Source organism: Cyprinus carpio, chromosome A14 (assembly GCF_018340385.1).
Source record: "Cyprinus carpio isolate SPL01 chromosome A14, ASM1834038v1, whole genome shotgun sequence".
NCBI classification, from domain to species: domain Eukaryota; kingdom Metazoa; phylum Chordata; class Actinopteri; order Cypriniformes; family Cyprinidae; genus Cyprinus; species Cyprinus carpio.
In genome coordinates, this window is record NC_056585.1 from 10099954 (window position 1) to 10124695 (window position 24742).

The 24742-nt window shown below is 39.8% G+C and overlaps 3 protein-coding genes and 4 pseudogenes across 3 annotated transcripts; all 7 read left to right on the plus strand.

Moving 5' to 3' along the window:
• Positions 1-103: 103 nt before the first annotated feature.
• LOC122147559 (protocadherin beta-16-like) lies at positions 104-3189 on the plus strand. Its single transcript, XM_042770583.1, has one exon. It carries the CDS (start codon positions 466-468, stop codon positions 3172-3174), a length of 2709 nt encoding a protein of 902 aa, XP_042626517.1. The 5' UTR covers positions 104-465; the 3' UTR covers positions 3175-3189.
• Positions 3190-3478: 289 nt separating this feature from the next.
• LOC109079673 (protocadherin beta-16-like) lies at positions 3479-6203 on the plus strand. The gene has a single exon (XM_042770587.1). It carries the CDS (start codon positions 3479-3481, stop codon positions 5987-5989), a length of 2511 nt encoding a protein of 836 aa, XP_042626521.1. The 3' UTR covers positions 5990-6203.
• A 362-nt stretch (positions 6204-6565) lies between these two features.
• On the plus strand, positions 6566-9621 carry LOC109079674 (annotated as a pseudogene).
• A 761-nt stretch (positions 9622-10382) lies between these two features.
• LOC109048866 lies at positions 10383-13374 on the plus strand (annotated as a pseudogene).
• An 879-nt stretch (positions 13375-14253) lies between these two features.
• On the plus strand, positions 14254-17024 carry LOC109079676 (protocadherin beta-16-like). The gene has a single exon (XM_042770591.1). It carries the CDS (start codon positions 14459-14461, stop codon positions 16892-16894), a length of 2436 nt encoding a protein of 811 aa, XP_042626525.1. The 5' UTR covers positions 14254-14458; the 3' UTR covers positions 16895-17024.
• Positions 17025-17664: 640 nt separating this feature from the next.
• LOC109086825 lies at positions 17665-20398 on the plus strand (annotated as a pseudogene).
• Positions 20399-20796: 398 nt separating this feature from the next.
• LOC122147561 lies at positions 20797-24355 on the plus strand (annotated as a pseudogene).
• Positions 24356-24742: the final 387 nt, after the last annotated feature.

Genomic DNA, 24742 nt, shown 5'->3' on the forward strand with positions numbered 1-24742 from the left:
CAACAACGGTATACAAGTGCTATGACAAGTCTCAGTTAGTCTAGTACAGAACACGTAGCCAGGGTTTTTTTTTTTTTTTTTTTTTTGGAATATGATAGAAAAGAAAAAGAAAAAAGGTAAGTACTAGTATTAGTTGGTTAAGTGTAAGTCTATATATTAGTACAAAGGATTCCATTAAATTGGTAATACATCACAGATTTCGTCCTTTGCTTTGGTTCACTTTGAACAGTAAGGGCCGCTGTTGATCAGTAAAACATTTTATGGTGTGCTTCGTCATTCAGCAGTCTTCACCCCTTCCCATTTTCTTGCATTCTGGCAGATGAGGGCAAGGCTGCCTCCACATTTTTATTCAGGGTTGCACTAAGGTTTGCAATACATTTTTCGTTGCATTATTTCTTCACAACATCTTGGATTACATCTCAACTTTTTAACCTATTGGATTTACAATTTATTAACCTTGTGATTATGGTTCAGTGGGGTAATCGGTCTTGGCAATGGAAAATGATGTGGCTGTTATCGATGTTTTTTTCTTTTTATATTTACACTGCAAGAGGACAGATAAGATATTCGATTTTGGAGGAGATGAAGAAAGGCTCACTCATAGGTAATGTAGCACAAGATCTGGGGCTTGATTTGAAAAGGCTTCGAACGGGTCGAGCGCGTATCGTGACCGGAGAAAGCACTCAGTACGCTGAGCTTAAAACAGACAAAGGGCTTCTAGTCGTGAGTGAGAGAATAGACCGAGAACATCTTTGCGGCGACGTCACACCATGCAGCTTTAGCTTCGAGATCATTCTAGAGAACCCAATGGAGCTACACCCAGTTACTATTGAAATATTGGATGAAAATGATCACGCGCCGTCCTTTGAGAACAAAGAATTAAAATTCGAAATTAGCGAGTCTGCAACGCTGGGTTCACGCTTTTTATTGGAAAGCGCAGATGATCACGACGTAGGCGTGAACTCACTGCAGAATTACATTTTATCGCCGAATAATCATTTTGTTTTAAAGCAACACTCAAATCCAGACGGCAATAAATACGCGGAAATGGTTTTACAGAAAGCGTTAGACTGGGAGGAGCACCCTCGTTTATCTCTAAAGCTGATCGCTGTAGATGGCGGAAACCCGCAGAGGTCTGGCTCTGTTAATATAGAAATTACTGTTTTAGATGTGAATGACAACGCACCCGTGTTTAACCAGACCGTCTACAGGGCATCTGTTATGGAAAATGCACCGAAGGGCACTTACATTACTACCGTTAATGCCACAGATGCAGACGCTGGTTTAAATGGGCGACTAACATACAATTTCTACAAACAAAAAGGAACCGCTGCTCAGTTATTCAATATTGACAGCGACAATGGCATTGTTTCTGTTGCTGGAGAAATTGATCATGAAAAAGATACTAAATTTGAACTTACAGTCGAGGCTAGAGATCAGGGTGGATTAACTGATTCGAGTAAAATTGCACTAGAGGTCATTGATGTAAACGACAATGCACCTGTCATCAATACAATGTCTTTCTCGAGCACAGTATCTGAAAATGCTCCAACTGATACCACAGTTGCAATAATAAATGTTAAGGACTCAGACACTGATGATAATGGCAAAGTCGGTTGTTTTATCGAAGGATCTGAAGATTTTACAATAAAATCGACTTTAAGAAATTATTATTCTTTAGTAACAAATGCTATTTTAGATCGTGAGAAGCTGTCAGAGTATAACATCACTGTCATCGCCTCTGATTCCGGAAAGCCGCCTCTAACAAGCAGAAAAACTTTTAATTTGAAAGTAACTGATGTTAATGACAATGCCCCAGTTTTTCAGGAGAGTGTTTATTATTCATACTTGCTAGAGAATAATTCACCTGGTGTTTCTGTTCTAACAATCAAAGCTCGCGACCCGGACGAAAATCAGAATGCACGTATATCTTACATTCTGGAAGAAAATGACATTGGCGGCTCTCCTGTAGGAACGTATGTGTCCGTTAACGCAGAGAGCGGAGTTGTGCACGCAGTGCGAGCTTTTGATTATGAACAGATCAAAAACATTAAAATAACAATTATAGCGCAGGATGGCGGCTCTCCTCCGCTTTGTAGCAACGTAACCGTGAACATTTTCATCCAAGATCAGAACGACAACGCGCCTCAGGTTCTGTATCCGGTCCAATCAGTCGCTTCTGTGGTAGCTGAAATAGTGCCTCGTTCGGCAGATGTGGGTTATCTGGTGACTAAAGTGGTGGCTGTTGATGTGGACTCTGGACAGAATGCCTGGCTCTCATATAAACTTCAGAAAGCCGCAGACAGGGCGCTGTTTGAAGTGGGCTTACAAAATGGAGAAATAAGAACTGTACGCCAAGTTACAGATAAAGATGCTGTGAAACAAAGACTCACTGTTGTAGTGGAGGACAACGGGCAGCCCTCTCGATCAGCTACAGTCAATGTTAACGTGGCGGTGGCGGACAGCTTCCCTGAAGTGCTTTCGGAGTTCACTGACTTTACGCAAGACAAGGAATATAACAATACCCTGACATTTTATCTCGTCTTGGCCTTGGCCGCAGTCTCATTTCTTTTCATAACATGTTTGGTCGTCATAATATCTGTTAAAATCTACAGGTGGAGGCAATCTCGCCTTTATTACAAGTCCACTCTTCCAGTTATTCCGTATTATCCACCGCGTTACGCGGACACTGTTGGCACAGGAACTCTGCAGCACGCCTATAATTATGAGGTTTATAGAACGAACGATTCCAGAAGGAGTGACTGTAAGTTTGTGAGACCTGCAAGTCAGAACGTGTTGATAGTGGATCCTAATTCTACATTGACAGTGCAGCGCCCTCCCAGCGAGAAAAACATGCTGGATGAATTAGATTCTCCGGTAGAGGTGAGATATTATTATTATTATTATTATTATTATTATTATTATTATTATTATTATTATTATTATCATCATCATCACTGTTGTTGTTGCTTTGTTGTGTACTCAGTTAATATAATATATGGTAATGTGATAAACTTTGAAACTTTGCATAAATGCATTCCACCTTGTTTTTCACGTTGCAAGGACCTGTCACGTTTTACTCATTTATCGTTACATGTCTGCGTGGAGCTTGTATATATTTCAGCACCTACTCAGTGGACAGAGCTGCTGTCGATTTACATGCATTTTTCTTAGTATTATTTTCTTTTGTATTTTGAAATGTATGCGTTCTGTTAATGCTTATTTTGGACTCTAAGGGCCGCTGTTGGTCAATGAAATACTTTAAGTGCAGTAGGCTTGCCTCACAGTAAACCATGGACCCACCCCATCAGTGCGCGCTTTGACGCAGCACTCTCCTCTCTTTCATTCTTTACGGGTTGATGAGAGGGTGGCTTTCTCTGTCTTTTTGTTTTTCTTCCAAACGAATACAAAACGTTTTTGTAATCCTGCCTTGGAATATTCATTGGAATATTAATGGTGAAATTGCTTGCTAATCAGTATGGCAGTTAAGGATTTTTATCTAAATGGATGCGCTCGATGGCCTGTTTTCTTCCAACCGCAGTGGCAAGTATTGTTTTTCATTTTGTGCTCCATTCATTTTGCCATCTCTCAAATTCGCTACTCCGTCCCTGAAGAAATGAGTAAAGGCTCGCTTATTGGTAATGTAGCACAAGATCTGGGGCTCGATTTGAAAAGGCTTCGAACGGGTCGAGCGCGTATCGTGACCGGAGAAAGCACTCAGTACGCTGAGCTTAGAACAGACAAAGGGATTCTGGTTGTGAGTGAGAGAATAGACCGTGAACACCTTTGCGGCGACATCACGCCATGCAGCTTCAGCTTCGAGATTATTCTAGAGAACCCAATGGAGCTGCACCAGGTTACGGTCGAAATCACCGATGTTAATGATAATTCTCCGGTGTTTGAAAATAATAAAATCAGTTTTGAAATTAGTGAATCGGCAGCTGTTGGTTCGGGTTTTGCTTTAGAAAGGGCGTATGACTCTGACGTAGAACTGAATTCTTTGCAAAATTATATTCTCTCACGAAATGATTATTTTGTTCTTAAACAAAACTCAAACCCAGACGGCAGTAAATACGTTGAGATGGTTCTTGATAAAGGGTTAGACCGGGAGGAACATCCTCATCTATCCCTGAAGCTGATCGCTGTAGATGGCGGAAGCCCGCAGAGGTCTGGCTCTGTTAATATAGATGTTACTGTTTTAGATGCGAATGACAACGCACCTGTTTTTAGCCAGACAGTCTATAGGGCATCTGTGATGGAAAATTCAGAAAAAGGTACTCCTCTAATCACTGTAAATGCGACGGATGCAGATAGTGGTACAAATGGACAAATACTTTATTCGTTTTCTGATATAAAAGAACAATTTAAGGACATTTTTAACATTGATGGGAATACAGGTCAGATAACTGTTACAGGTGATGTTGATTTTGAAAAAGATAAACGGTTTGAAATAAGAGTTAAGGCTAAAGACCAAGGCGGTCTGACAAGCACAAGTAAACTTATAATTGATGTAACTGACATTAATGATAATGCACCTGTGATAAACGTGATGTCTCTCTCGAGCCCTATATCAGAAGATTCGCCTCCAAGTACTACTATTGCAATAATTCATGTAAAAGACGCAGACTCAGGAAGAAATGGACAGGTTATGTGTTCTATTGATAAAAACCTTCCGTTCAGTATTAAATCGTCCCTCTCGAACTATTATAATTTGATCACAGATGCCTTTCTTGACCGTGAAACTCAGTCAGAATATAATATAACAGTGATTGCGACCGATTCAGGTTCACCTGCACTCTCCAGCTCAACAACAATACGCCTTAAGGTTTCTGACATCAATGATAACGCGCCAGTTTTCGATCGAAATAGCTATTCAACACACATTCTTGAAAATAACGAACCAGGGCTGTCCATATGTAGTGTAACTGCGAGCGATTCAGACTGGAATCAAAACTCTAGATTGTCTTATTTTTTAGAAGATACTCAAATTGGTGGAGTGCCGATTTCCTCTTACTTGTCCATAAACTCCGAGAATGGCATAATACACGCCGTTCGTTCATTTGATTATGAGCAAATTAAACAGCTTAGTTTCGTTGTAAAAGCGCAGGACGGAGGAAATCCTCCTCTCAGCAGCAACGTGAGCGTGAAAATAATGATTCAGGACCAGAATGACAACGCGCCTCAGGTTCTGTATCCGGTCCAGTCAGGCGCTTCTGTGGTCGCTGAAATAGTGCCTCGTTCGGCAGATGTGGGTTATCTGGTGACTAAAGTGGTGGCTGTTGATGTGGACTCTGGACAGAATGCCTGGCTCTCTTATAAACTGCAGAAAGCCACAGACAGGGCGTTGTTTGAAGTGGGCTTACAGAATGGAGAAATAAGAACTGTACGCCAAGTGACAGATAAAGATACTGTGAAACAAAGACTCACTGTTGTAGTGGAGGACAACGGGCAGCCCTCTCGATCAGCTACAGTCAATGTTAACGTGGCGGTGGCGGACAGCTTCCCTGAAGTGCTTACAGAGTTCACTGACTTCACGCACGACAAGGACTACAACGACAACCTGACTTTCTATCTAGTCTTGGCCTTGGCTGTAGTTTCGTTTCTCTTTATCGTGTCTATCATTGCCATACTGTCAGTCAAATGCTACAGATGGCAACGCCAGCGGATGTATTATAAAGCTGGAGCGAATCTTCCAGTTATTCCGTATTATCCGCCTCTTTACGCAGACGTAGGGGGCACAGGAACTTTACAGCACGTGTACAATTATGAGGTTTGCAGAACCACTGACTCCAGAAAGAGTGATCTGAAATACAGCAGACCTTGCAGTGAGAGCATCATTAGTCTGGACAACAGCGGAACACAGACACTCACGCATGCTCAAAGAGAAAAAAACAATCAAGATTTCGATGATCAGGTGAGATTTACTGTGTATTTTTTTATATGCAAGAGGATTTTCTTCTTCTTTTTTCGTGTGTGTGTACATATATGAAATATATTTGTTAAGTCAACCGTTGCGTTTGTGTGTTTCTGTAAACACTTTTTTTTTTTTTTGGTACCAAGTAGGTATTTCTTAATAAATTGAAACTACATATAATTTTATCGTTTGTTATTTAGATAGTTATCATATGATATGTGTATTAATTGTTTGAAACCATTGTGTAGAAAATGTGTCTTGATTCGCTGACCATGGTGCTGAAATGGGATATTTTTCCTTTTTTTTTTTTTTTTTTTTTTTTTTATTTTTTTTTTTTTTTTTTTTTTTTATGTTGCTTACGTTTTAAGCACATTGTTTTGAATTTTGTATTCGTGAATGTTTTTATTTTTCCTTTATAATTATATATATATATATATATATATATATATAGATATATTATATATATTATATATATATATAATTTTCCTTTATAATTATATATATATATATATATATATATATATATATATATATATATATATATATATATATATTATATATTAGTCTTATTAGAGACATTCATTTATTATTATTATTATTATGCATACATGACGATTTAAAGACTAATCAATTTATTTTCTAGGAGACATTCATTGCAATCCAAATATATTATGGAATTTATTTATAGTGTATATATTTAATATATTTTTATATGATGTATCTTTTTGACTTCTGAAATGTTTATATTTGATGTTGTTTAATTTTCGCGTTTTGAACGCTAGATGTCTGAAATAATAAGAATAACAAGTATACGTGTATTCATTTTTGTAATTCATGACACTGAACTCATAGTGCCGCTGTTGGTCAATATGTCAGTTTAGAGACCAGATCTGCTGCAGTTCCACCCCCGTCATCTCCATATTATTATTAGAGAGAGACAGAAGCTGAGAGCACAGTCTGAGAAGGAGAAATAAGGCACATCCCAGAGATGATCTATTTATTATAATTTTTAGGATTTACAGACTTTTATCACCACTTTTCACTTTGGAAATTTTCATGATTTCCTCCAGCTTTTTGGATTAATTTGTTTTCTGCCTTAATCTTCTCTTCCGTGGTCAAATGCAAAATGTCGGACAGAACAATGGCGCGGCAAGTACTGCTGTTTATTTGGTTTCTTTCTCTCAGTTCGGCTCTCGGGCAGGTCAGTTACTCCATTCCTGAGGAAATGGCGAAAGGCTCTTTAGTCGGAAACATAGCACAGGATTTGGGTTTAGATTTAAAGAGACTGAAATCGGGTAAAGCGCGTATTTATACAGGAGATAGCGCTGAATACATCGAGCTGAATAAAGAAAGAGGAGTCCTCCTTATCAAAGAGAGAATAGACCGAGAGGCGCTGTGCGGACAGACAACGCCTTGCGCGCTACATTTTCAGATTATTCTTGAAAATCCAATGCAGTTGTACCGCGTTACAGTTGAGGTCACAGATATAAATGACAACGCACCAATGTTTAGTAAGGCTGAGATGAGATTTGAAATTAATGAACTGTCTTCATCAGGTGCCAGATTTCCTTTGGAGAGGGCTATTGATCATGACGTCGGTCGAAATGGTCTGCAGAGCTATTCCTTAGAGCCGACAGATAATTTTGTTTTAAAATTTCAGAATCTTCCTGATGGAAATAAAGCCGTCGAAATGGTTCTCCAAACGCCTTTAGATCGAGAGAGAAAAGATCATATCTCTTTACTTTTAACAGCATTCGACGGAGGCGAACCCCAAATGTCTGGCACAATGAAGATACATATTACAGTTTTAGATGCTAATGACAACGCCCCTGTGTGTTCACAATCCGTATACAAAACTAGCATAGCTGAAAATTCACCAAAAGGCACAGTTTTAACTACAGTTAGTGCTTCTGATGCTGACCAGGGTTCGAATGGTAGAATATCGTTCTCCATGTCAAGTACTGCGGACAAAGCGGCAGATATTTTTGAAATAGATCCTGAATCTGGTGTTGTAAAGCTTATTGGAGGCATAGATTATGAAATAAGGAAGTATTATCAAACTGATGTTCAGGCACGAGATGAGGGTGGTCATACTGATTCGTGTAAAATAATTGTTGACGTTATTGACACAAACGATAATAGTCCCACTATTAATATTATTTCAAAATCAAGTCAGATATCAGAGGATTCAAAAACTGGAACTGTTTTAGCAATATTAAATATTCAAGACGTAGACTCGAATGAAAGCGGCAAAGTTAATTGTCACTTAAATGAAAATGTTCCATTCGTCATTCAATCTTCGCCCGATGGGTTCTACAGTTTAGTCACAGATGGTGATTTAGACCGAGAGCACGAGTCTGAGTATAATATCAGTGTGACGTGCGCGGATGAGGGCGTGCCCTCTCTCTCCAGCAGCGTCATTCTCTCCTTACAGATATCAGATGTGAATGATAACGCGCCTATCTTTGACAAGAGCTCATATGAGGCCTCTGTTCAAGAAAACAACACACCGGGTCTTTCCATATTTACAGTCAGAGCCAGAGACGCAGATTTTAACCAGAATGCCCGTGTGTCTTACATACTGGAGGACTCGTCGGTAAACGGAGTGCCCGTCTCCTCTTTAGTGTCCGTTAGTGCTGATAGTGGAGTCATACATGCAGTGCGATCTTTCGATTATGAGCAGATCAAAGATTTCCAGTTCCGCGTAAAAGCGCAGGACGGAGGCTCCCCTCCTCTCAGCAGCAACGTGAGCGTGAAAATAATGATTCAGGACCAGAATGACAACGCGCCTCAGGTTCTGTATCCGGTCCAGTCAGGCGTCTGTGGTGGCTGAAATAGTGCCTCGTTCGGCAGATGTGGGTTATCTGGTGACCAAAGTGGTGGCTGTTGATGTGGACTCTGGACAGAATGCCTGGCTCTCTTATAAACTGCAGAAAGCCACAGACAGGGCGCTGTTTGAAGTGGGCTTACAGAATGGAGAAATAAGAACTGTACGCCAAGTGACAGATAAAGATGCTGTGAAACAAAGACTCACTGTTGTAGTGGAGGACAACGGGCAGCCCTCTCGATCAGCTACAGTCAATGTTAACGTAGCGGTGGCGGACAGCTTCCCTGAAGTGCTCACGGAGTTCACTGACTTTCCGCACGACAAGGAATACAACGACAATCTGACTTTCTATCTGGTCTTGGCCTTGGCTGTAGTTTCGTTTCTCTTTATCGTGTCTATCATTGCCATACTGTCAGTCAAATGCTACAGATGGAGACGCGAGCGGATGTTTTACAAATCTGGAGCGAATCTTCCAGTTATTCCGTATTATCCGCCTCTTTACGCAGACGTAGGGGGCACAGGAACTTTACAGCAAGTATATAATTATGAGGTTTGCAGAACCACTGACTCCAGAAAGACTGATCTGAAATACGACAGACCTTGCAGTGAGAGCATCATTAGTCTGGACAGCAGCGGAACACAGACACTCACGCATGCGCAAAGAGGAAAACTGACTAATGAACAATTTGATGATCAGGTGAGAATTTTTATTTCCAGTTTGTGTAGCAGTTTACAACATTTTTGACTGAAAAAGCATTCAAGCCATTTATACATGCATCTTAAGTGTTTCCAGTTTTACCAACAATAACAAGCAAGTTGCTACTCACATAATTAGGCTGATGTTTTCATGATGGCATCGTTGCTGTAGTTTGAAGTATTTCCCTGTTATTTATTTTCTTGTGTTAATGTTACGGATCTGACGTGGGTTTTCTGCTTCTTCTGTATTTCTTTTGTTACGTTGGTTTTAGCTTTAGTTCTTTAATGCAAGATTGTGTGTGAGATGTATGTACAATAGTTATATGAGTGTAAAAAATATTTTATCGGTTGTTAAATAATCTTGAGAATCTCTTGCAGCTACTTTTAGACAATTTTCGGTCTTCAAAAATGCCTGAGATAACCTTTCTACTCTGTTGGTTTTTATGCTATATCCGTATTTTGCAGTTTTTAAATCCACAATGCGTTTCTAAGACTGGTTTGAATAACTTTCAAATATGCCTGTGAACACCAGCAGAAATAAAAAACAAACGTAACTGGCCGTGGTGCTAAAAAGGTTCAGTCGTGGATTCTTCTGCTTAATTTTCCCCCTTACCTCCGTTCGTTAGAGCATATCTTAGCTTCTGCATCTTTCCAGTCTCTCAGTGTGTTTAGAATTTAAAAGTATCGCATTCGTTTATAGTTATATATTTCATGTTTCTGTCTACTTTTCCTTTAAGGTCACATCTAAGTTTGTGCTAATTCAGTATCGTATTTATTTATTTATTTATTTATTTATTTATTTATTTATTTGTTTGTTTGTTTGTTTGTTTGTTTGTTTGTTCGTTACTTTTATCTTTTTTTTCTCAAAGGAAATCCTGCAATCATAACTCATTTTTAGATAATTGTATGATGATTGACAATCGTAACGACTGTATTTAAATATTTTTTTACCTTGTGGAAAAATTCTAAAACATGTTTCGTAGTGTAAAAATATATCATCATCTCTGTAGTTCATCGGACTGGACTCTTAGTGCCGCTGTTGGTCAATATGTGAGTTTAAAGAGCAGATCTGCTGCAGTTCCACCCCCGTCATCTCCATATTATTAGAGAGAGAGAGACAGAAGCTGAGAGCACAGTCTGAGAAGAAAAGAGAAGACAAATCACGGAGATACTGTTTTAATAATCCTTATTCCTGAAATTATATTCACTTTTGTTCGTTCTTGTCACTTTGGATATATACATAATTTCCTCCATTTATTGGATTGGTTTATTTGTTCCCTGCTTGAATCTTCCTTCCGTGGTCTTCTGCAAAATGTCGGACAGAACAATGGCGCGGCAAGTACTGCTGTTTATTTGGTTTCTCTCTCTCTAGTTCGGCTCTCGGGCAAGTCAGTTACTCCATTCCTGAGGAAATGGCGAAAGGCTCTTTAGTCGGGAATATAGTACAGGATTTAGGTATAGATTTAAAGAGACTGAAATCTGGTAAAGCGCGTATTTATACAGGAGACAGCGCTGAATACATCGAGCTGAATAAAGAAAGAGGAGTCCTCCTTATCAAAGAGAGAATAGACCGAGAGGCGCTATGCGGACAGACAACGCCTTGCGCGCTGCATTTACAGATTATTCTTGAAAACCCAATGGAATTTTTTAGTATCGCCATTGAAATAACAGATATTAATGACAACACTCCCAGCTTTGAGAAGAGTAGAATTATTTTTAGAATTAGTGAAGCAGCTGTTTTAGGGTCTAAATTTATGTTAGAGCCTGCTATGGATCTTGATGTGGGAATCAACGGCCTTCAAAGCTATAGACTAAAACCTACTGAAAATTTTAATCTTATATTTAAAAATCAACCAGGAGACGGGAAAAATGTTGAAATGGTTCTAAAAAAGCCTTTAGACCGTGAAAAACAGCATGATATAAAATTAGTTCTCACAGCCATCGATGGAGGAGATCCTCAGTTGTCTGGCAGTATAGAGATCCACATTACAGTTTTAGACGCAAACGACAATGCTCCTGTTTTCTTACAGTCAGTTTATAAAGCGACAGTCACAGAGAATGCGCCAAAAGGCACTGTAGTGTCAACAGTGAGTGCAACTGACCCCGACGAAGGTATAAATAGTAAAATAGAGTATTCTATAGCAAACAGACAGGATGATGCCAGGCAGTTATTTGGCATAAATCAAAGTAATGGTCAAGTTACAATGGTCGGAGTAATAGACTTTGAAAAAGCTCGCAGTTACGAGATTCGTGTTCAAGCGAGTGATCACGGAGGTCTGACTGATTCGTGTAAAATCATAGTTGATGTAATTGATATCAATGATAATAAGCCTTTGATCAATATTATGTCCAAAACAAACGTGATAGCAGAAAATTCTGCGTCTGAGACGGTGGTTACAATGATAAATGTTCAGGATCTTGATTCGGGACAAAATGGGAAAGTTCAGTGTTCAGTTAATGAGAACATTCCTTTCACCTTGAGGTCGACAAATGCCAACTTCTTCAGTTTAGTCACAGATGGTGATTTAGACCGAGAGCACAAGTCTGAGTATAACATCAGCGTGACGTGCGCGGATGAGGGCGTGCCCTCTCTCTCCAGCAGCGTTACTCTCTCCTTACATATATCAGATGTGAATGATAACGCGCCTGTCTTTGACAAGAGCTCATATGAGGCCTCCGTTCAAGAAAACAACACACCGGGTCTTTCCATATTCACAGTCAGAGCCAGAGACGCAGATTTTAACCAGAATGCCCGTGTGTCTTATATACTGGAGGACTCGTCGGTAAACGGAGTGCCGGTCTCCTCTTTAGTGTCCGTTAGTGCTGATAGTGGAGTCATACATGCAGTGCGATCTTTCGATTACGAGCAGATTAAAGATTTCCAGTTCCGCGTAAAAGCGCAGGACGCAGGCTCCCCTCCTCTCAGCAGCAACGTGAGCGTGAAAATAACGATTCAGGACCAGAATGACAACGCGCCTCAGGTTCTGTATCCGGTCCAGTCAGGCGCTTCTGTGGTGGCTGAAATAGTGCCTCGTTCGGCAGATGTGGGTTATCTGGTGACTAAAGTGGTGGCTGTTGATGTGGACTCTGGACAGAATGCCTGGCTCTCTTATAAACTGCAGAAAGCCACAGACAGGGCGCTGTATTGAAGTGGGCTTACAGAATGGAGAAATAAGAACTGTACGCCAAGTGACAGATAAAGATGCTGTGAAACAAAGACTCACTGTTGTAGTGGAGGACAACGGGCATCCCTCTCGATCAGCTACAGTCAATGTTAACGTGGCGGTGGCGGACAGCTTCCCTGAAGTGCTCTCGGAGTTCACTGACTTCACGCACGACAAGGAATACAACGACAACCTGACTTTCTATCTGGTCTTGGCCTTGGCTCTAGTTTCGTTCCTCTTTATCGTTTCTATCATTGCCATACTGTCAGTCAAATGCTACAGATGGAGACGCGAGAAGATGTTTTACAAATCTGGTGCAAATCTTCCAGTTATTCCGTATTATCCGCCTCTTTACGCAGACGTAGGTGGCACAGGAACTTTACAGCACGTGTACAATTATGAGGTTTGCAGAACCACTGACTCCAGAAAGAGTGATCTGAAATACGGCAGACCTTGCAGTGAGAGCATCATTAGTCTGGAAAGCAGTGGCACACAGACACTGACGCATGCGCAAAGAGCAAACGTGATCAATGAAGAACTTGATGATCAGGTGAGTTTTTTATTTTACAGTTTGTGTAGCAGTATCCTTTTTTTTTCTTTTTTTTTTTTGACTGCAAAATCATTCAAACCGATCACATAATTAGGCTGTTGTTTTCATGTTGGCATCGTAGGTGTAGTTTAAAGTATTTCCCTGCTATTTATTTTCTTGTGTTAATGTTACGGATCAAACGTGAATTTTCTGCTTATTTTGTATTTAGTTTGTTTCATTGGTTTCACTTTAGTGCTTTAATGCAAGATTTTTGTTTCATTTCAACTTTGAGGGACTTTTTCCAGGTCAAGTATTCGTACTTTAACCTCCTTTATGTAACTCTCCCAAATTATTTGAGGAGTATTTACAATAGTTATATGATTCTAAAAAAAAAAATTTTATCGGTTGTTAAATAATCTTAAGAATCTCTTGTTGGTACTTTAAGACCATTTCCGTTCTTCAGAAACAACTGAAATCATAATCTTTCTACTCTAATGTTAAGTGGTTTTATCTGCCTTATCCGTATTTTACAGTTTTTAAATCTACAATTTTTTAAGACTGTTTTGAGGATGTTTCATGTATGCTTGTGAAGAGCAGCAGAACTATATGCAGTCATGGTAACTGGCCATGGTGCTGAAACGGTCAGTCTTCTGTTCTTTTTCCCTACCTACGTTCTTTAGAGCACATCTTCTAGAACTTCTGCGTCCTTCCAGTCTATCAACATGTTTAGAATTTAAAAATATCGTATTCGTTCATATTTATATATTTTAAGTTTCTCTCTGTTCCGTCAAGGTCGCACCTAAGTTTGTGATACTTCAATATCTAGTCCTATTCATTATGTTTTATTTATTTGTTTACGTATTGTTACATGTATAATTTGTTTAAAGGAACTTATGCAATCATAACTCATTTTTTTATAAATTGTATGTTGATTGACAATCGCGACGGCTGTGTTTCAAATATTTTTACAGTGGGGAATAATTCTTAAATGCTTCTCATAGTTTGGAAAAAATGCGTCTATTTGATCATTTCTGTAGTTCATCAGACTGTACTCTTTGTGCCGCTGTTGGTCAATATGAGTTTAAAGAGCAGATCTGCTGCAGTTCCACCCCCATCATCTCCATATTATTATTAGAGAGAGACAGAAGCTGAGTGCACAGTCTGAGAAGAAGAGTGAAGACAAATCACAAAGATACTGTATTTAGTATCCTTTTCTTTTACACACAGACTTTTTTGTTAGCTCTCGTTACTTTGGATTTATACACGATTTCCTCCAGCTTTTTTGGATTGATTGATTTCCTTTTTGCCCTTCCGTGGTCTTCTGCAAAATGTCGGACAGAACAATGGCGCGGCAAGTACTGCTGTTTATTTGGTTTCTCTCTCTCAGCTCGGCTCTTGGGCAGGTCAGTTACTCTATTCCTGAGGAAATGGCGAAAGGATCTTTAGTCGGAAACATAGCACAGGATTTGGGTTTAGATTTAAAGAGACTAAAATCGGGTAAAGCGCGTATTTATACAGGAGACAGCGCTGAATACATCGAGCTGAATAAAGAAAGAGGAGTCCTCCTTATCAAAGAGAGAATAGACCGAGAGGCGCTGTGCGGACAGACAACGCCTTGCGCGCTACATTTACAGATTATTCTTGAAAACCCAATGGAATTTTTTAGCGTTACAATTGAAATAACAGATATTAATGACAACATCCCCAATTTTAAAAAGAGTATGATTGTTTTTAGAATCAGCGAATCGGTTATTTTAGGGTCTAAATTTATGTTAGAGCCTGCTATAGATCTCGATGTGGGAATCAACGGCCTTCATAGCTATATGCTAAAACCTACAGATAATTTTAATCTTAAATTTAAAAATCAACCAGGAGAAGGGAAAAATGTCGAAATGGTTCTAAACAAGCCTTTAGACCGTGAGAAACAGCATGATATAAAATTAGTACTCACAGCCATTGATGGAGGAGATCCTCAGTTGTCTGGCAGTATAGAGATTCACATTACAGTTTTAGACGCAAACGACAATGCTCCTGTTTTCTTACAGTCAGTTTATAAAGCGACAGTCACAGAGAATGCGCCAAAAGAAACTATAGTGTCACAGGTGAGCGCAACTGACGCAGATGAGGGTGTAAATAGTAAAATAGAGTATTCTATAGCAAACATGCAAGACGATGCTCGGCAGTTATTTGAAATAGACCAACACAATGGGCAAGTTACAGTGGTCGGATTAATAGACTTTGAAAAAGCTCGCAATTACGAGATAAGTGTTCAAGCGAGTGATCACGGTGGTCTGACTGATTCGTGTAAAATCATAGTTGATGTAATTGATATCAATGATAATAAGCCAGTGATCAATATTATGTCCAAAACAAACGTCATAGCAGAAAATTCCGCATCTGAGACGGTGGTTACGATGATAAATGTTCTGGATCTTGATTCGGGAGAAAATGGGAAAGTTCATTGTTCGATTAATGAGAACATTCCTTTCACCTTGAGGTCGACGAATGCCAATTTCTTCAGTTTAGTCACAGATGGTGATTTAGACCGAGAGCTCGAGTCTGAGTATAACATCAGTGTGACGTGCGCGGATGAGGGTGTGCCCTCTCAAACCATCATCATTACTCTCTCCTTACAGATATCAGATGTGAATGATAACGCGCCTGTCTTTGACAAGAGTTCATATGAGGCCTCCATTCAAGAAAACAACACACCGGGTCTTTCCATATTTTCAGTCAGAGCCAGAGACGCAGATTTTAACCAGAATGCCCGTGTGTCTTACATACTGGAGGACTCGTCAGTAAACGGAGTGCCGGTCTCCTCTTTAGTGTCCGTTAGTGCTGATAGTGGAGTCATACATGCAGTACGATCTTTCGATTACGAGCAGATCAAAGATTTCCAGTTCCGCGTAAGGGCGCAGGATGGAGGCTCCCCTCCTCTCAGCAGCAACGTGAGCGTGAAAATAATGATTCAGGACCAGAATGACAACGCGCCTCAGGTTCTGTATCCGGTCCAGTCAGGCGCTTCTGTGGTGGCTGAAATAGTGCCTCGTTCGGCAGATGTGGGTTATCTGGTGGCTAAAGTGGTGGCTGTTGATGTGGACTCTGGACAGAATGCCTGGCTCTCTTATAAACTACAGAAAGCCACAGACAGGGCGCTGTTTGAAGTGGGCTCACAGAATGGAGAAATAAGAACTGTACGCCAAGTTACAGATAAAGATGCTGTGAAACAAAAGCTCACTGTTGTAGTGGAGGACAACGGGCAGCCCTCTCGATCAGCTACAGTCAATGTTAACGTAGCTGTGGCGGACAGTTTTCCTGAAGTGCTCTCGGAGTTCACTGATTTTCCGCACAAGGACTACAACGACAACCTGACTTTCTATCTGGTCTTGGCCTTGGCTGTAGTTTCGTTTCTCTTTATCGTGTCTATCATTGCCATACTGTCAGTCAAATGCTACAGATGGAGACGGGAGCAGATATTTTACAAATCTGGAGCGAATCTTCCAGTTATTCCGTATTATCCGCCTCTTTACGCAGACGTAGGGGGCACAGGCACTTTACAGCACGTGTATAATTATGAGGTTTGCAGAACCACTGACTCCAGAAAGAGTGATCTGAAATACGGCAGACCTTGCAGTGAGAGCATCATTAGTCTGGACAGCAGCGGAACACAGACACTCACGCATGCGCAAAGGGAGAGGCTGAACTTTGACGATTGTGAGGATCAGGTGAGAATTTTTTACAGCTCATTTATATCGATACTTTAAAACAATGTTTCTCATAATTGTTCATTTTAGCTTGAACTGTTGACACCATCGTTGAATAGTTTTCTGAAATAAACAGTTTCTGCAATACTTAGAAATGTATTACGTTATTTTTATCAGAACAGAAAATGACACGAATCATTTGCTGCTGTATTTTCATCCACTAAATATAGTTAATAAACATAATTAAGTAACTATACACTATAACCAATTAATTAACCTCATTATTTAACCTCATTATCTCGTTATCTTATGTACAATTCTTAATTTGTAGTTATAACCCTTTTCCCTGAATGATTTTCACATTATTTCAAAACCACAACATTAAAAATACATTAATATAATTATTATTATTATTATAAATGAAAGTGAGAAACTCTATTTAGCGTCTCGCGTCCCTGGCCAGGTTCTGAAATGCTCTCGTTGATTTGCCTCATCTGCTGTGATGCATCTTTCTTTAAAATTCGAACAGAGGGTTTTTTTTTTTTTTTTTTTCAGAATCTTATTGGGTTTGTCCTCCTGTTCATTATTGTATCTTAGGTACTTATCCCTTTATCGCTTAATGATATGCATACTGATGAGGCCTAAACAAAACTGAGCAGACAAGAAAATATTTGTATTTTTCGTTAAAACTTTATTTACACAAGTTCATAAAAACAATTTCATTTCATAGAGATTTGTGATGAGATTATATATATACTGCAGGACTTTTATTAATTGATTTATATTTTTTATTATTTATTTATTTTTATTTATTTATTTATTTTCTCGGACACGTCTGACGCTGAGATAGTTTAATTTTACATTTTCTGTAGTTCATCAGACTGGACTCTTAGTGCCGCTGTTGGCCAATATGTCAGTTTAAAGAGCAGATCTGCTGCAGTTCCACCCCCATCATCTCCATATTATTAGAGAGAGACAGAAGCTGAGAGCACAGTCTGAGGAGAGAGAATATAAATTACGAAGATACTGTATTTATAATCCCTTTTCTGATATTGCAGACTTGTTATTTCGTCACTTTGGATATATACATAATTTCATCTGTTTTCTAAGACTGATTTATTTGCTTTCTGCCATAATCTTCCTTCCACGGACCTCTGCAAAATGTCGGACAGAACAATGGCGCGGCAAGTACTGCTGTTTATTTGGTTTCTCTTTCTCAGCTCTGCTCTTGGGCAGGTCAGCTACTCCATTCCTGAGGAAATGGCGAAAGGCTCTTTAGTCGGAAACATAGCACAGGATTTGGGTTTAGATTTAAAGAGACTGAAATCGGGTAAAGCGCGTATTTATACAGGAGACAGCGCTGAATACATCGAACTGAATAAAGAGAGAGGAGTCCTCCTTATCAAAGAGAGAATAGACCGAGAGGCGCTGTGCGGACAGACAACGCCTTGCGCGCTACATTTACAGATTATTTTAGACAATCCAATAGAGTTTTACTCCATTACTGTCGAAGTTACAGATGTAAATGACCATTCGCCATCTTTTAAACGAACTGAGATGAGATTCAGAATTAGTGAGTCAGCTGCGACTGGGGCAGTTTTTGTTTTAGAGAGAGCGATGGATTTAGACGTCGGGATAAACGGCCTTCAGAATTATATATTAAAGCCCACTGATAATTTTTCATTAAAATTACAGAGTCAAACTGACGGTAGTAAGCTAGTAAAAATGGCTCTTCAAAAACCTCTCGATCGTGAAAAGCAAGAGCATTTGTCTCTGGTTCTGACAGCGATAGATGGAGGTGATCCACAGTTGTCTGGTACTGCGCAGATACATATTACTGTTTTAGATGCCAACGACAACGCGCCTGTTTTTACGCAGGAAATATATAAAGCGAGTGTCACTGAGAATGCTCAAAAAGGCACAGTTGTGACGACGGTGAGCGCTTCTGATTTGGATGAGGGTTCTTACGGCAAAATTACATATGCTATTACAAATACCCTAGACAATGTTCCGGAGTTGTTTGAAATTAACGAAACAAAACGGTGAGGTGAGAGTAGCAGGGAATATAGATTACGAGAAAGCTGGGCACTATCAAATTCATGTTCAGGCGAGCGACGATGGGGGTCTGACTGATTCTTGTAAAAATCGATGTGGATGTGAATTGATATAAATGACAATAAACCACAGATCAACATTATGTCTAAATTAACCACAATATCAGAAAACTCTACTTCTGGAACTGTTGTAACTGTGATAAACGCACAAGACCCAGATGCAGGAGAAAATGGTAAAATTGATTGTTCAGTTATTGAGAACATTCCTTTCACCTTGAAGTCGACAAATGCCAATTTCTTCAGTTTAGTCACAGATAGTGATTTAGACCGTGAGCGCGAGTCTGAGTATAACATCAGTGTGACGTGCGCAGATGAGGGCGTGCCCTCTCTCTCCAGCAGCGTCACTCTCTCCTTAAAGATATCAGATGTGAATGATAACGCGCCTGTCTTTGACAAGAGCTCATATGAGGCCTCTGTTCAAGAAAATAACACACCGGGTCTTTCCATATTCAGAGTCAGAGCCAGAGACGCAGATTTTAACCAGAATGCCCGTATGTCTTATATACTGGAGGACTCGTCAGTAAACGGAGTGCCGGTCTCCTCTTTAGTGTCCGTTAGTGCTGATAGTGGAGTCATACATGCAGTGCGATCTTTCGATTACGAGCAGATCAAAGATTTCCAGTTCCGCGTTAAAGCGCAGGACGGAGGGTCCCCTCCTCTCAGCAGCAACGTGAGCGTGAAAATAACCATTCAGGACCAGAATGACAACGCGCCTCAGGTTCTGTATCCGGTCCAGTCAGGCGCTTCTGTGGTGGCTGAAATAGTGCCTCGTTCGGCAGATGTGGGTTATCTGGTAACTAAAGTGGTGGCTGTTGATGTGGACTCTGGACAGAATGCCTGGCTCTCTTATAAACTGCAGAAAGCCACAGACAGGGCGCTGTTTGAAGTGGGCTTACAGAATGGAGAAATAAGAACTGTACGCCAAGTGACAGATAAAGATGCTGTGAAACAAAGACTCACTATTGTAGTGGAGGACAACGGGCAGCCCTCTCGATCAGCTACAGTCAATGTTAACGTGGCGGTGGCGGACAGCTTCCCTGAAGTGCTCTCGGAGTTCACTGACTTCACGCACGACAAGGAATACAACGACAACCTGACTTTCTATCTGGTCTTGGCCTTGGCTGTAGTTTCGTTTCTCTTTATCGTTTCTATCATTGCCATACTGTCAGTCAAATGCTACAGATGGAGACGCGAGCAGATGTTTTACAAATCTGGTGCAAATCTTCCAGTTATTCCGTATTATCCGCCTCTTTACGCAGACGTAGGGGGCACAGGAACTTTACAGCACGTGTACAATTATGAGGTTTGCAGAACCACTGACTCCAGAAAGAGTGATCTGAAATACGGCAGACCTTGCAGTGAGAGCATCATTAGTCTGGAAAGCAGTGGAACACAGACACTGACGCATGCGCAAAGAGCAAACGTGATCAATGAAGAATTTGATGATCAGGTGAGTTTTTTATTTTACAGTTTGTGTAGCAGTATCCCTTTTGTTTTTTGTTTTTTTTACTGCAAAAACATTCAAACCGTTCACATAATTAGGCTGTTGTTTTCATGTTGGCATCGTAGCTGTAGTTTAAAGTATTTCCCTGCTATTTATGTTCTTGTGTTAATGTTACGGATCAAACGTGAATTTTCTGCTTATTTTGTATTTAGTTTGTTTCATTGGTTTCACTTTAGTGCTTTAATGCAAGATTTTTTGTTTCATTTCAACTTTGAAGGAGTTTCTCCATGGTCAAGTAATTGTACTTTAACCTCCTTTATGTAACTTTCCCAAATTATTTGAGGAGTATGTACAATAGTTATATGATTCTAAAAAAATATTTTAATCGGTTGTTAAATAATCTTAAGAATCTCTTGATGGTACTTTAAGACCATTTCCGGTCTTCAGAAACAGCTGAAATAATATTTTTTCTACTCTAATGTTAAGTGGTTTTATCTGCCTTATCCGTATTTTACAGTTTTTAAATCCACAATTTTTTTAAGACTGTTTTGAGGATGTTTCATGTATGCTTGTAAAGAGCAGCAGAACTATATTCAGTCATGGTAACTGGCCGTGGTGCTGAAACGGTCAGTCTTGTGTTCTTTTTCCCTAGCTTCGTTCTTTAGAGCACATCTAGAACTTCTGCGTCCTTCCTGTCTATCAGCATGTTTAGAATTTAAAAATATCGTATTCGTTCATATTTATATATTTTAAGTTTCTCTCTTTTCCGTCAAGGTCGCAGCTAAGTGTGTGATACTTCAATATCTAGTCCTATTCATTGTGCTTTATTTATGTATTTATTTATTTGTTTACGTATTGTTACATATATAATTTGTTTAAGGAACTTATGCAATCATAACTAATTTTTTTGATAATTGTATGTTGATTGACAATCGCGACGGCTGTGTTTCAAATATTTTTACAGTGGGGAATAATTCTAAAACACATCTCGTAGTGTAGAAAAAGTCTATTTGATCATTTCTGTAGTTCATCAGACTGGACTCATAGTGCCGCTGTTGGTCAATATGAGTTTAAAGAGCAGATCTGCTGCAGTTCCACCCCCATCATCTCCATATTATTATTAGAGAAAGACAGAAGCTGAGAGCACAGTCTGAAGAGGAGTGAGAAGACAAATCACAAAGATACTGTATTTAGTATACATTACTTTTACACACATACTTTTTTTTTTGTTAGCTCTCGTTACTTTGGATTTATACACGATCTCCTTCAGCTTTTTTGGATTGATTTATTTCCTTTTTGCCCTTCCGTGGTCTTCTGCAAAATGTCGGACAGAACAATGGCGCGGCAAGTACTGCTGTTTATTTGGTTTCTCTCTCTCAGCTCGGCTCTTGGGCAGGTCAGTTACTCTATTCCTGAGGAAATGGCGAAAGGATCTTTAGTCGGAAACATAGCACAGGATTTGGGTTTAGATTTAAAGAGACTAAAATCGGGTAAAGCGCGTATTTATACAGGAGACAGCGCTGAATACATCGAGCTGAATAAAGAAAGAGGAGTCCTCCTTATCAAAGAGAGAATAGACCGAGAGGCGCTATGCGGACAGACAACGCCTTGCGCTCTACATTTACAGATTATTCTTGAAAACCCAATGGAGTTTTTTAGCGTTACAATTGAAATAACAGATATTAATGACAACATCCCCAGTTTTAAAAAGAGTATGATTGTTTTTAGAATCAGCGAATCTGTTATTTTAGGGTCTAAATTTATGTTAGAGCCTGCTATAGATCTCGATGTGGGAATCAACGGCCTTCATAGCTATATGCTAAAACCTACAGATAATTTTCATCTTAAATTTAAAAATCAACCAGGAGACGGGAAAAATGTCGAAATGGTTCTTAACAAGCCTTTAGACCGTGAAAAACAGCATGATATAAAATTAGTACTCACAGCCATTGATGGAGGAGATCCTCAGTTGTCTGGCAGTATAGAGATCCACATTACAGTTTTAGACGCAAACGACAATGCTCCCTGTTTCTCAGTCAGTTTATAAAGCGACAGTCACAGAGAATGCGCCAAAAGAAACTATAGTGTCACAGGTGAGCGCAACTGACGCAGATGAGGGTGTAAATAGTAAAATAGAGTATTCTATAGCAAACATGCAAGACGATCCTCGGCAGTTATTTGAAATAGACCAACATAATGGGCAAGTTACAGTGGTCGGATTAATAGACTTTGAAAAAGCTCGCAATTTCGAGATAAGTGTTCAAGCGAGTGATCACGGTGGTCTGACTGATTCGTGTAAAATCATAGTTGATGTAATTGATATCAATGATAATAAGCCAGTGATCAATATTATGTCCAAAACAAACGTGATAGCTGAAAATTCTGCGTCTGAGACGGTGGTTACGATGATAAATGTTCAGGATCTTGATTCAGGAGAAAATGGGAAAGTTCATTGTTCGATTAATGAGAACATTCCTTTTACCTTAAAGTCCACAAATGCCAATTTCTTCAGTTTAGTAACAGATGATGATTTAGACCGAGAGAACGAGTCTGAGTATAACATCAGTGTGACGTGCGCGGATGAGGGCGTGCCCTCTTTATCCAGCAGCGTTACTCTCTCCTTACAGATATCAGATGTGAATGATAACGCGCCTGTCTTTGACAAGAGCTCATATGAGGCCTCCATTCAAGAAAACAACACACCGGGTCTTTCCATATTTTCAGTCAGAGCCAGAGACGCAGATTTTAACCAGAATGCCCGTGTATCTTATATACTGGAGGACTCGTCAGTAAACGGAGTGCCGGTCTCCTCGTTAGTGTCCGTTAGTGCTGATAGTGGAGTCATACATGCAGTGCGATCTTTCGATTACGAGCAGATCAAAGATTTCCAGTTCCGCGTAAAAGCGCAGGATGGAGGCTCCCCTCCTCTCAGCAGCAACGTGAGCGTGAAAATAATGATTCAGGACCAGAATGACAACGCGCCTCAGGTTCTGTATCCGGTCCAGTCAGGCGCTTCTGTGGTGGCTGAAATAGTGCCTCGTTCGGCAGATGTGGGTTATCTGGTGGCTAAAGTGGTGGCTGTTGATGTGGACTCTGGACAGAATGCCTGGCTCTCATATAAACTGCAGAAAGCCACAGACAGGGCGCTGTTTGAAGTGGGCTCACAGAATGGAGAAATAAGAACTGTACGCCAAGTGACAGATAAAGATGCTGTGAAACAAAGACTCACTGTTGTAGTGGAGGACAACGGGCAGCCCTCTCGATCAGCTACAGTCAATGTTAACGTAGCTGTGGCGGACAGTTTTCCTGAAGTGCTCTCGGAGTTCACTGATTTTCCGCACAAGGACTACAACGACAACCTGACTTTCTATCTGGTCTTGGCCTTGGCTGTAGTTTCGTTTCTCTTTATCGTGTCTATCATTGCCATACTGTCAGTCAAATGCTACAGATGGAGACGGGAGCAGATATTTTACAAATCTGGAGCGAATCTTCCAGTTATTCCGTATTATCCGCCTCTTTACGCAGACGTAGGGGGCACAGGAACTTTACAGCACGTGTATAATTATGAGGTTTGCAGAACCACTGACTCCAGAAAGAGTGATCTGAAATACGGCAGACCTTCCAGTGAGAGCATCATTAGTCTGGACAGCAGTGGAACACAGACACTCACGCTTGCGCAAAGGGAGAGACTGAACTTTGATTGTGACGATCAGGTGAGAAATATTTTTACAGCTAATTTATATCGATACTTTAAAACAATGTTTCTCATAATTGTTCATTTTAGCTTGAACTGTTGACACCATCGTTGAATAGTTTTCTGAAATAAACAGTCTCTGCTATACTTAGAAATGTATTACGTTATTTTTATCAGAATAGAAAATGACACGAATCCTTTGCTGCTGTATTTTCATCCGTTTACTATAGTTTGGTAATATTATGAAATATGGCACTGTAGCCGAGTAATGCTTTAACCTCATTATCTCGTTATCTTATGTAAAATTCTTAATGTGTAGTTATGACCTTTTTCCCTGAATGATTTTCACTTTTTTAATTTTATTTATTTATTTATTTATTTATTTATTTATTTATTTATTTTTTTGGTCAGAAAGTGAGAAACTCTATTTAGCGTCTCGTGTCCCTGGCCATGGTTCTGAAATGCTCTCGTTGATTTTCCTCATCTGCTGTGATGCATCTCTTTTTTTAAAACAGAAAAGAGATTTTTCAGAATCTTATTGGGTTTGTCCTCCTGTTCATTATTGTATCTTAGGTACTTATCCCTTTATCGCTTAATGATGTGCATTGAGGCCTAAACAAAACATAACAGACAAGAAAATACATTATTTGTATTTT